This window comes from Marmota monax, unplaced genomic scaffold, assembly GCF_021218885.2.
Source record: "Marmota monax isolate L192 unplaced genomic scaffold, Marmota_monax_Labrador192_F-V1.1 WCK01_AAM20220418_F8-fsc00114, whole genome shotgun sequence".
Lineage (NCBI taxonomy): Eukaryota > Metazoa > Chordata > Mammalia > Rodentia > Sciuridae > Marmota > Marmota monax.
In genome coordinates this window covers 3,942,338-3,955,467 of record NW_026694943.1, presented here as the reverse complement: position 1 = coordinate 3,955,467, position 13,130 = coordinate 3,942,338, and the positions used below count along the sequence as shown (strand labels likewise).

Below are 13,130 nucleotides of genomic sequence, written 5' to 3'. Positions count from 1 at the left end.
AAATAAAAAATAAAATAATCCAGGTGCAGTGCAGCAGTGCAGTGGCACACACCTGTAAATCCCAGCAGCTCGGGGGACTGAGGCAGAAGAATCATGAGTTCAAAGCCAGCCTCAGTAACCTAGGGAGGCCCTAAGCAACTCAGCGAGACCCTGTCTCTAAACAGAATATTAAAAAGGGCTGGGATATGGCTCAGTGGTTAAGCGCCCCTCGGTTCAATCCCTGGAAACTTCCACAAAAAAAAAAAAAAAAAAAGCAGCTAAGCAGCTGCTGGGCACTTTCAAGGCCTGTGCCTTCTGCTGTCCCTGCCCACTCCTGTTCCCACTCCTCTCGCTGCAGAGCCACTGTGCCTCCCTTATTCAGAGTCCGGGCCTTATTTCCTCTAAGGAGCCTTCTGTGAGCTCTTGGGCTGGGCCAACAGCTCCTACTTTGGGCTTCCAGCACATCCAGTACTGGCCTCCCTGGTAGCACCAACCAAACGAGAGTGACATTTTCTGTTTGTCCATCTCCCACATTAAGCTGAGAATTCCTTTAGGGTAGAGGACACACTGTGCACATTTGGCTCACAATGTTTGTCAAACTACTGCATTCCCTTCTTCCCTACTAAGCCAAAGTTTATTTGAGAGCAGGACCAAGCCTACTGATCAGCACACATTCAGCATGGCAGCAATGCCCAAGTGCAGTTCATGTCTGGCTATCAAATGTGTGGGTCCTGCCTCCTGCCGCGAACATACCCCCATTCCCTAAAACCATTTCGTTCCCTTGGCTACCTCAGTCTTGCAGATGTCCCAGTCATATTTAACTGAAATTGGGAAATGTTAAATATTTGCTCATTAAAGGTTAATTCTTTAAAAAGGTAGAATCTGACTTCCATGCAAATATAAAATGAACACTGTCAGGTATTTTAGTTAACCTATTAGGGAGGATTGTTCTAAGACATTTCAGTTGGATCAAAAGATAAATAAAAGTATAACAGTTAGGTCAATGATGAATGCTGAAGTGAATTTACACATAGATACAAAACTGGCTTTTTCTATGGGGATGGGTGGATAATGAACTCGAATGTTCTTGCCTGGGACAGAATTCATTTGCTTTCTGTGGCCAAGAACCATTTGCACAGCGATCAGTTATCTAAAACTGATGGGAGTTGTAAAATACTTCAAAGATGATGAAAGGTGCAGAACCCTGTTGAATTATGTAATTTGGAAGAATAAACTAGATGACCATAGATTTCCTACATCCCCAGTCTTTTTGGTGGATCCCTAGGCTGACGAGGAGGAGAGCTGTCTATGTGGGCAGGTGCAGTACAGAAGCCAGGCTTTTACACTAGTGCCTGTTCAGACTGCCATTCAGAATAGATGATTCAAGCCAAAAAAACCAAACAAACAAAAAAACCAAAACCCAAAAAACAAAAAAACATCTAGCTCTTAAAAAGTCTCTACTGAATTCTATTTGAAAAAAGTCATTGGATACTTTGGGTGGCACGTCGCATTTCACTCTTTTCTGATTTCATAAAACTTTTGACTTCTTAAAACTATTTTATGCTGCACTGACATGTGATTCTAAATTGAGTTTTCTTGACTTTAAAAAAATTTTTTGGTACTGTGGATTGAACCCAGGGGCACTAAACCACTGAGCTACATCCTTTTTTAAAATTTGAGACAGGAACTTGCTGAGTTGCTTAGAGCCTTACTAAGTTACTGAGGCTGACTTTGAACTTGAAATCCTCCTGCCTCAGCCTCCTGAGCTGCTGGGAATTATAGGTGCGCGCCACTGCACCTGGCTTTTCTTGATTTTAATGCTCTGAATATTCTTTTTTTTCCCACATTGAAAAAGAATCCTTAGAATCTTTCTTGTTAAACTCAACTGGGATTAGGTTAAACATTTCATATTATTATAATGGACAGTTTTAAGCATATATACAAATAGAAAGGATAAAATGGTGAATCCCAGTGTCCACCATCCAACCTCCGTAATCATTACATCCCACCTGCTCCCCTGCGTCCCCATCACTCTGAAGCAAATTCTAGGCCTCGTATCATTTCATTTGGGTTTGAGTATGCACCTTCAAAACAAGCTCCTCAACCAAGTGGCATCACCACAGTGCCACTATCACATGTAAATGATTCAGTCTGGTTGAAGGAACCAGATTGTCCTGAATAGTCAGTCTCAGTAGTGCTGGTGACAGTCCCATGGTACACACCCTGTCTGCTGACTCTGTGTGGATCAGTAGAGCTTGCTCAGATTTAGGTTTCAAAATTTGGCAACATCCACCATAGATTATAATGCACTTCCGTCAGGAGGCACCTGATGTCCGGCTTTTCTTTCTTTTTCTTTTTTTTTTTTTTAATACTAGGGATTGAATCAGGGGGTGCTTCACCATGGAGATACATTCCCAGCTCTTTTATTTTTGAGTTTGAAACAGGGTCTTGCTAAGTTGCTTAGGGCCTTGCTGTCCTTTTTGTGATGCTCACAGTTGGCAATTACCACCAAGATCTATTACTGTATTAGGGTTACAAAAGATGATATTTCTAATTCTGTTGTTCCTTCTTCATTTATCAGTCAGAATCTTTCTGAAAAAGGAACTTTCTCCTATGAACTGTTGGTTTACTGTGCAGTTTGTTCAGGGTAAATTCTCTTTCTCTTGGTTTTCTAAATAATGTATGATTCTCTGCCATCCAGCAAAGGTGACCAGTTTTTTTTAATACCACTGTAAATTCATAAACATTTAATGAGTTTTGACCATTTTCCATTGTCTTTGCTGACACTCCAACAATCCCATCTTTTGTTGACAGAGCCTCTTTTGAACATTGTTCTCTGAGCACTCCTATTCTCTTCCATAGCTTCTGTGTTTCCTGGTGGGACAAGATGCCCGGACCATTATTATCATGGAAAGTCTTGTGTATTGTCTACCAAACACTCAGGCTCCATTGAGCCCTGATCCTTGGGTGGCAAATAACATTTGAAGACCACAATTTGGGTTTTAGGGATGCTATTGCTACTGAGTTAGTCATTAGGGCTTTTCAGTGGACAGGGTAAAAAATATGATGTTTTTTTAAAGGATAAAATACATCCTTAGTTCATACTGGTACAGGTTGAGTATCTGTAATCTGAAAACTCAAAATACTCCCAAATCTGAAACTTTCTGAGACTCATCATGATACCCCAGGTGGATAATTCCACACTTATGGCAGTCAAGATGCAAGTACACTAAAAATGCTGTATAAAATAACCCTCAATGAGGTGAACATGAAACACAAATGAATTTTGCGTTTGGATGTGGGTCCTATCCCCAAGATATCTCATTTAGTACATGTAAATATTTCAAAATATCCTCCCCCAAATTTGATACTGAAATACTTCTGGTCCCAAGTATTTCAGCTAAGGGCTACTCAAGCTCCCATTCAGATTCAGGAGTACAGAATTTTAAATTAGCCTCAAGTGCTCTTGTGTCCGTATTTTCCTTTTCCTTAGCAATTCCTGTTCTCAATGACACTAACATAAATACTTTTTTGCTTTATCCCATGACACGCTCAATAATTTCAGAATAACAATTGTAACATCATGATAAATAGAATCATCACCTAAACAGTTAAAGATGTATGTGCCGTGCTCTGTCCAGTGCATCCTTTCAAATCAATCGGAATTCCCTCTGCATGGTCACGCCACCAACCTGACACATGATCAGTCGCGTGTGCTTCATTTGCTCTCAGTTTCTGAAGATTGTATCTTCAAACTTTTACCTTTTTTTTAAAATAACTAAATTATGTACATTTTTTTCAACATCAACCCTACAAAGAAATACATTAAAAGAAGTCTAACCTCTATTCTTCTCCATTCTATCCTCTCCTATCTCCTCTTTTAATCTTATAGGTTATCCTGTTTCTGAACAGGCATATCCTCCCTTTGTAGATAAACAAATCATGTTACACTAGTGATGCTCAAACTCGAGTGGGCATCAGAGTCCCCGGGAGGGCTTGAACTGATGGCTGGGTCCCTTCCCTGGAGTTTCTAACTTGGTAGATCCGGGACGGAGGCCTGAGAATTCGCGTGTGTCACAAGTTCCCTGAGGTGCTGGGATCCCACTTTGAGAACCACAGTGCCCTACAAACTCTTACCCACGCCCTCTGCAATTCTTATTTTGTTTTTATGCTTCATGGTACTCCATCACGTGGATATGTTTTGGTTTATTCAACCAGATTCTTGTTCGGGGACATGTGGGCTGTTTCCAGTCTTTTTTGGTAACAAACATTACTGCCAAGAATAGCATCATTCCTATTGAATCTTTTCTATTGATCCTTGGAGTAGATCTTTGAAAGCAGAATTAGCAGGCAACAGGGTAATGTTGAGCTACATCCTTCACCATAGTGTCTGTGCCATTTTGCTTTGGCACAGTTGTGAGAGCATCTGTTTCTCCATGGCCTTGTTGACTAAAGTTTAAGCATGATACTAAATGTTCAGGCATAATACTGTTTAAAAATCCAAATTAGTTGTCAACTTTAAAACACTGGAAAATATAAATATCCCAGTTTCCGGTGTCTCCTGAGAAAGAGTAGAATCCACGTGCAAAGGGCCTTGAGTTTCACATGACGAATACTATCCTATGAGACCAAGCAAGCACCTGGATTGCCTTAGCCTCCACCTGGGCCCTCAAGTTCACCTGGTGGCATCTGAAGCCAGCCCTGGCTCCCAGGGTTGAGAAAGGCCTTGACCTGCCCAAGGTCCTTTAGGAAGCATACAGCAGATTGGAGCTTTTCTCTGGATTTGCTCGCATTCTCCAAGTTTCTTGTTCTTCTTTCCTGCTCCCTGCTCTACTAAACCTGGGATTGAGCAAGATCAGGCTGCCTTTCCTTCTGTTTGGGGATCTTTAGGATCATTTGAAATGCCAAATTAAAACATAATGGCCTCAATGGAAATATGCAGTCAATGTACGCACAGCCTCAGTAAGGCCTGAAGACTTCTGCACAATGGTGTTTTGTGATACTGTGGCTGTATTCCTATCATGTATCAGCGAGTTCTGATTGACATCAACAATATAGCCTTATTGGAGAATCAAATACAAGTTTGATCTTAGATTTATAAAGCTCTGTGGGCCTTGTCAATAATGGTTTTACACAAAAAGCAGTAGCTCCTGGGTCTGTTAATACTTAAATGCCATAGTTTACCATGTATGCCACCCCAATCCTTTTTTAAATGTATGTAGTTGTATATATTACACAAATTAGAAAAAAATAGATATTGACTTCTAGTAATTCAATTCTTTCAAATTGAGATTATCTGAAATGAGACAGTGTACAAAGAGCCAAAGCATCTGATAGTCAGGGCTGTCCAACTGAGCAAACAGGGCAAAGGGTGACTGGACAGGTAACCAGAGTGTGATTTTAGGGCTTCTTCTGCTGCAGTTTCCCCCCTCCCTCACACTCTCAGATTCTGGGAAGTTTTCCTGGACCCTATGAGAAGGCTTGGTATGCAGACAGTACCCAGGAAGGTAACACTCTAATGGTACAGATATCGAGTATCAGCACCTTCTTGAGGATAATACAGGGGCAGGGTGTGTGTACGTGTGCACACACATGTTCACGTGTATGTGTATACCTGTGTGCTTGTTTACCTTGGCTCTGAAAGGAGAAAGGCACCAAGGGAGGGGCGCTGCGCAGCCAGGGAGAAGAAGTGGCTAAGGGTAAGGTGGGCTCTCAAGACATACTGTCCCTTTCTATGTTGCCCAGGGCCAGCTCTGCTGAGAGTCAAGATGAGGGATGGGCACTGGGGCGGAGGTGAAGGCAGGAGCCCTTCCAGGTGTTTCCAGATCCCTAAGAGCAGACCAGTATTCATGGGAGCAGGAATGGGTGGCCGATAGGGAACTTTTATTTCTATCCCTCAAGAGAACTGCCTGCTCCTTATTCTTGTAGGAGCAGTAGGAAAAAAGCCAATGTATTCTCCTTGGGTTGGTCAGAATTTCCTTAACTTATGCATACCACAAAGGTAAGCCAGGTCAAAGATGAATCTCCATGTAATCCCCAGTGATCCAGATAAAAGCAGAAGTCAACCGCCAGCTTTACCTCCGTCGTTAATGACCTCTCAATTAAAACAATTTTCCATTCCTCCCAGAGAGGAGCAGCTGGTGGGTTTCAGAGAACGTAACATCTTCTAAATTTCAGAGTGTTGAGTGAAAAGCAGGTTATGCCAGAACTTCACGATTCCCTGCTTCCACGTGCAAGTGTGGAGAGCTGAAGTCAGTCTTCTAATTGAACTTGGCAATGTTACAATGAAAAATAAGATTTGGGAGTTGGCAAGGAGGCACATAAACAAACTTTTATGTGAATAATTAAGCCAGAGCTAAGCATATGCTGGAACATCTTTAATCAGTTTGTGATTACAGTTACCAGTAAAAGCCAAATGTTTCCGAGAGCTTCTATGTTGTTTATATGCTGCGGTTATTTTAACATATCTCCTTTGATATATTCAGACTATCTTGTTACCATTTCTCTCCTTTCCATTTTTTTTCCTCTTTTTTAAATTCCTACCTTTTGGAGAATTAATTATGACCCTGAAAACTTTGAAGAGTATCTATGTGTTTAAGCATGTGTGTACAACATGTTACACATGAACACACACAGGTACATGAAAGGCAGGAGAATTTACACATAAGATCATCAATGGTCTTTACAGAACTTCAACAGGGTGTTATGTTTGAATTCAAAGCCATCTGGAAGGATCTACAGTCAACAGAAATGACCTTGTGGAACAAGTCTGGAGCCAGGTCAGGCTGGGACAACATCCCAAGTTCACATTGAACTTGAGGCTCCCAATGAGGTGCTAATTCACCGCTGGTCTCCAAGCACCTTCATGAACTTTGCTTAAACCTTTGTACATTTCAAACCTTTACACAACTGTAGAAACCACACAAACTTCTGCTGAAACACAGTTTCTGCCAGAGGTTTTCCAAACAAAAGATGTTGAATTTTTAAGAGAAACTTAAACAAGATAGGTTTCTATCTCTACCAGGTAGCATGTTGAGAAAGAAACACAGTCAAGGGCTGCTGGGCATGTCTCGGAGCACGCTTTCCTTCCAAGTTCAGAGCCTGAGCTCACTGCTGGGTAAGCTTTAAGTCAAATCTGCTCCCAGTGTTTTCCTAAGCATTAACACCGCTTAAGAAAAATATAGGAAAATGACTGCATTTTAAGGTGTAGGAAATCACTCTGCTGCTTTTTATCCCATAAAAGATAATTATAAGGGCTGGGGTTGTGGCTCAGTGGTATAGCTCTTGCCAAGCATGTGCAAGGTACTGGGTTCGATTCTCAGTACTGCATATAAATAAATAAAATAAAGTTCATTGACAATTAAAAAATATTTTAAAAAAAGATAATTATAGAGACCAGGCTAGTACCACACTTATTTCATAGAAAACATTTAGATTCTAATGTATTTTTATAACAGATTTAGTGGTATGTTATACATATTTATTTTCCTAACATTTTTCTACTCTAGACTCTCCTCCTCCAAGCTTCAAGTCTTTCCTGGGAAAGAGTAACATTCTCCAGTTACAAAGCAAGTTCCAGGACAACTACTAAGTCAGCCTCTTCCTCTTCCCAGTAGCAGTGTTTTTTTTTTTTTTTTTTTTTTTTTTTTCCTTTCCTACTGAAACAAATGGGGGAAAAAAAAAAGAGTGTCCAACTGCATCCCATATAGAACAAACCAGCCATTCTAACTCTAAAATGGAAACAATCCATACTATCGGCCTTGGCGGGCCCACAGAAATGAGACCTGCTTACCTTGGACACAAAACATTCCGCGATGGCCACAGGATCATTTTCACAGTTTTCCAAATCTTGCAGAAGTTCACTTTAAACAAACAAACAAAAAGACCCAGGAAGTATTAGATGGAGTCTTCTGGTTGAGGGCATTTTACAAACTTAAAATTTTAAACATTTCTAATGCATTTACGAGGAATCATAGAACTGGATAACTGAAGGCCTTCTGCCATTTGTATGCAAGAATTAGATAAGGGGCTTGTCCAAAGGCATAGCAGAGCAAGGATTTAAACACAGTTTGGGAAACTCCCACCAGAGATAAGCCCTGCCTGAAATTTCAGTTTTCTAGACTTTTGTCTTTGGCTGCACAAATGCTCACAAACACTCACTCATTCATCAAATGACTGCCTGGGTACCCGGTGTAGGGCCAGGCCCTCAGAACACACCAATGAGCATAATGACATGTGGTGCCTGATCTCTAGAGCTTCCAATGCACTGGAAGTCAGACATTCAGTGACAAATCACACTAACAACTGAGACATGCCAGGGGAGAAAATCGCTCTCCTCAAATATAAATTTATATTAATTTTTAGTGACAGTGTCATTAGTTTAAGTAACTGCTCAGTCTTTCATTTTGTGGCTATGCCATAATTCATTTAATTAATCTCCCAATGTCTGATAAAAATTCTGTAAGGGGAATTGCTGGGTCAAAGGTCATTCTCAGCATAAATATTATCACACTTCCAAATTGCACTCCATTTAAATTGTATTAATATATAATTTAATATGCTGAATAATTGTTTTAAGATACTACGTATTACATTATGTCTTTGCTAATGTCATATATAGTACATTAAATTTTAAAGAGTTCTATAGGAATTAGGATAGAAACACTTTGTTGCTTTGTGCTTCTCATTCTTGATGGGCCACTGCAGAGAACATTTTCAACCCTTCAGCTGCTCCTGCTAGGCACGCCCCTATTTCTATGGATATTAAGAGTGGATTTCCATTATTTTTCAGTTGCAGCTATTTCTTGCTTATATTATTTTCCCCAAACTTCTCCTCCTGCCATCATCTCCATCAGTTCTCTTTTGTAGCTTCATGAGATTAAATGTCTGAATTTGTATCTTTAAGACTATGGAGTTTTCCCAGTTTAATCTCTTGGCAGACCCCAGGATCTCTTTTCCTTCTTGTAGAACCATGTTTTCCCTGGAGTTAAAATTCTCTCTCTCTTTTTTTGCTTTTGCTTTGTTTTCAAAGTACGCACCAATGATTTTCATCAGTGGTCCAGCAGTATAAATCTCACCCACTGGGACAGAACATCCGACAGCCCACCAGTTACGCGTCTTTCCTGTGGTCTCCCTCCTGGAGCCCACAGCCTGCCCTGTCCTGCACATGCTCTTCTTCCAGCTGCTGGACATGCTCACCAACAGCCTCCTGACGCTGTCTGCGGCCTATCTCCTATGCTGGATCCTTGCTTCTTAGGGGCCAGTTCCTATGTATCCCTGCCTTTGAGAGGTGACAATAGCCAGCAGCTTTCTGAGAAAGGTAAAAGGAGGACAATTTTCTGGGACTGTTCCAGTTTCAACATGTTCTTCTCTTCACACTGCTGCATGATGTCAGTGGATACAGAATTTTTGGTTGGAGTTGGGCATGGTGGTACACACATGTAATCCCAGTGGCTCAAGCTGAGACAGGAGGATGGAGAGTTCAAAGCCAGCCTTAGCAACTTAGTGAGGCCCTAAGCAACCCAGCAAGATCTTGCCTCTAAATAAAATGTAAAAAGGGCTGGGGATGTGGCTCAGGGGTTACACATCCCTGGGTTCAATCCCTGGTAAGAAAAAGAAAAAAAAAAAAAAAGAATTATTGGTTGGAAGTCATTTTCTCTGAGCATTCAAAGGGCTGTCTGTTGCCTTGTAAATTCCAACAGTGCTACTGAGAGTCCACTATCATTCTGATGCCCCATCAAGATTCCATATGACCTGTTTTTTGTTTTTTCAGTTCTGGAAGCTTTTAGAATTATGTCTTTGTTAATGTTATTCTGAAGCTTTGAGTTGGTGGGCTTTAGGGTGGGTCCTGTTCACATACTGGGTCAATTCAAGCATGTGGGAACAGATCTTGATCTCAAAGTGTGGTCCAGGGACCCTGCCTCAGGAAGAACACAGGATACTATTTCATAAAAATGCTGAGATGCTATTGGGTTTTTACTTTCCCTCTATCAAAAGAGTACAGTGGCTTCTTCCAGAGGCTATTTGATGTTCTATATTAGGACAGACTGAAAGTAGGCGTGGATATGAGAATTCTGTGTCCTCTTAGGTCAGAGTAAGGTGATTTGTGAAAATGTAAAACAATTCCAAAACACATCAACATTGTGGAAAAAAAAGTCGTAAAATCACTTTCCTTAAACATGTGGGTTTAATATATTATTACAGAAACTGATACTTTAACAATTTCTCAGTTTTAGTTTCTAACATGGTAAACAAAACATTAAAAAACAAACAAAAGCAGCTTTTGGGGTGTCTTTAATCATTTTTAAACATGTAACAGATCCTGGGACCAAAAAGCTTAAAAGCCTGTGTTCCTGGCTCCTGTCTTAGATGCTTCCACCCCCACATTGTGGAAGGTCATGTTATTCACATTTGGGATCTCAGGATCTAAGTCTCAAATTTTTCTTATTCATCCTCTTCTTTAAACCATCTTCTTATTTACTGTTCTGTTTTTCTGGAGGAGATTTTAACTTTATTTCCTCTCCCTTTTATTGAATTTGCCCTCTTCTCCATTCAACCTATTGCAAGCTGTTGTGGTGGGGCGGGGGTGGTCTGTAGAAAAAAACCTAGTCTCACATGGACATGTTGTTAGAAAAGGGAGGACTATTTTAATGGACTTTTCAGATCAGGATGGATATTCTTCTTTGATATTCTACTCAGACTCAGTAAGTGGGGTTTGTTAAAGGTTTTCTGGAGTTTGAAGCCTTACCAATAGGCTGTGCCATTACTTTGAAATCTACTGCTGAATTTTACACTTTGAAAGGATCTCTTAGGACAGTCCCAATTTGAACATTCTTCCCAATAGTCTTATAAAAAATATCTCCTTGATTAATTGTTTTTTTTTTTTTTTTTGGTACTGGGGCTTGAACTCAAAGGCACTTAACCACTGAGCCACATCCCAGCTCTATTTTGTATTTTATTTATAGACAGGGTCTCACTGAGTTGCTTAGCGCCTCACTTTTGCTGAGGCTGGCTTTGAACTCGTCACCCTCCTGTCTCAGCCTCCCAAGCTGCTGGGATTACAGGTGTGCACCATTGTGCCTGGCAAAGATAAGTTTTAATGTGAAAAAATTTACTTCTGATGCTTATATCATTATCTTTTTATAGAAGGATGGGTTGGTTAAACTAAAGATAGTTGAGCTCTGAATACTGGACCAGGTAAGAGAGAAGGTGGAAGACAAAGGACGGCCAAAGATACCGTTTTTGGAGTCACCGTGTCCTCCCTGACTGGAGGATGGGGTGCTGCAGATGGAGGTTTTATGTCTGGATCTCTCAATAGAAATTTCCTCTTTCTAAGCGGAGAGGAATTTCGAGCAGACTCCATCACGCTCCTTCTTGGAGCTTAATAGAAACACTCCTTGGCATATTTAATTCCTGGTGTTCTCTCTGTTAGGCTCATCATGCTCCCTCCATGTATTAATTCCACCCCCAGAGTAGAGTGCTGGGGGGAGGAACTCTTCACCAGGCTCCAGGTGGAACCTCACCTGTAAGCAAATGACTGGCATTCTCTGCCCCAAGAACCACAGAGCCGGGAGGGAAACTACGGCCCATAAAGAAATGGTCGTTCATCTTAGGTCACACAGCTCCTAATTAATGGCTCAGCTGTGGCGAGCATGGGGCTGAGTCCCGTCCTGCACTCTACTACAAACACATCTACTGAAGCAGTTCTTCCCTGATTGACTCAAGGAGGCTGAGGGCCAGTCTTCAACATGGTCCTGCCCACCTGAGAGGCCTTGTTGGTATTACCTGGCCAGCTGTCCTTTACAGCCCTTTTCTAGAATAGAATGAAAACGATAAGAATGGAAATGGTGAGGAAAAGGCCATGGGTTTGCTTCATGCTTTTACACCGGGGCCACTGTCCCAATAAAGCTGTCCTACCTGCTTGTCAGCTTGCCATTCAACTAGCAATACCGAAGGCTCCCCCTCTAGGCGTGGATAGAAGGCTGAGATTATGGGGTAAAGATGACGGACAAAGGCCCCATGCAAGAAACATGTACTTATGTTCTGATCACAGATGACAATAAACAGCATACTGTCACATGGTATCATATGACAGGAAGGAAATAAAGAGGGCAGCATGACAGAGAGCAACTGAGGCTGGGCGGGGGTAGAAGAGGGTGGGAGGTCATGGAAGGTGAAAGAGAAAATCACTTAAGAAACATGGTTGGATTTGGGCGTGGTGGCGCACGCTCTTGTAATCCCAGCAGCTCAGGAGGCTGACACAGGAGGATCTCGAGTTAAAGTCAGCCTCAGCAAAAGTGAGGTGTTAAGTAACTCAGTGACACCCTTTCTCTAAATGGAATACAAAATAGGGCTGGAATGTGGCTTAGTGGGTGAGTGCCCCCAAGTTCAATCCCTGGTATCCCCTGCCCCAAAAAGTTTGGGGACTTTAAGGGGCTGGTCCAAATGGGGAAAATGGTCAGTTTTCTGACCATTTATTCCAGGCAGCAAAGCAGAGGCTTAAATTTCTAATTTAGTGTGGAGAAAGAAGACATTTGGCTACCAAAAAGGAAAAATAACAAAGTCTCAATTATATTCCAAAACATTTTGTGATGGAAGATTTTATGAAATAACCATTTAAATATTGTCATATATCAAAACTGAACAAAGATAGTAAAAGAAACTGTATAGTACTGTCATTTATAACATGCATGAAAATTTCTCCAAAAAGATACAAAGATAGCAAATTCACCAGTGCATAGATAAATAAGACATCATGACCAGGCAGGTTTTATTCTGGTCATGTTTTTTTTAAAAAAATATTTATTTTTTAGTTTTAGGTGGACATAATATCTTTTTTATTTTTATGTGGTGTTGAGGATCGAACCCAGTGCCTCATGCATGCCAGGTGGGCGTACTACCACTTGAGCCACTTCCCCAGCCCTCTGGTCATGTTTTGAATGATTCAAATCAGAATGCTAATATAATTCACCACATTATGAAAACACAGAATAAAATCAAGTTAATTTCATTAAAGGCATACTATCCATTCAATAAAATTCAATATTCACAAGATTTGTAATAAAATCCTACTAGGACAAGTGCTTATCCAAATTCCACAGCAAACGTTATACTTAACGGCAATATATTCCTGCAAATATCAAAAAGAAGGT

General features: G+C 40.9%; 1 protein-coding gene across 7 annotated transcripts in view; it reads right to left on the bottom strand.

The window, feature by feature from the left end:
• Plekhg1 (pleckstrin homology and RhoGEF domain containing G1) overlaps window positions 1–13,130 on the bottom strand; it is a 213,935-nt gene that overhangs the window by 36,548 nt on the left and 164,257 nt on the right. For all 7 annotated transcript variants that reach the window (XM_046427421.2, XM_046427423.2, XM_046427424.2 and 4 more), the window contains one exon: window positions 7,772–7,841. In XM_046427421.2, the coding sequence (XP_046283377.1) occupies window positions 7,772–7,841 (70 nt within the window). The remainder of the gene's footprint in view (window positions 1–7,771; window positions 7,842–13,130) is intronic.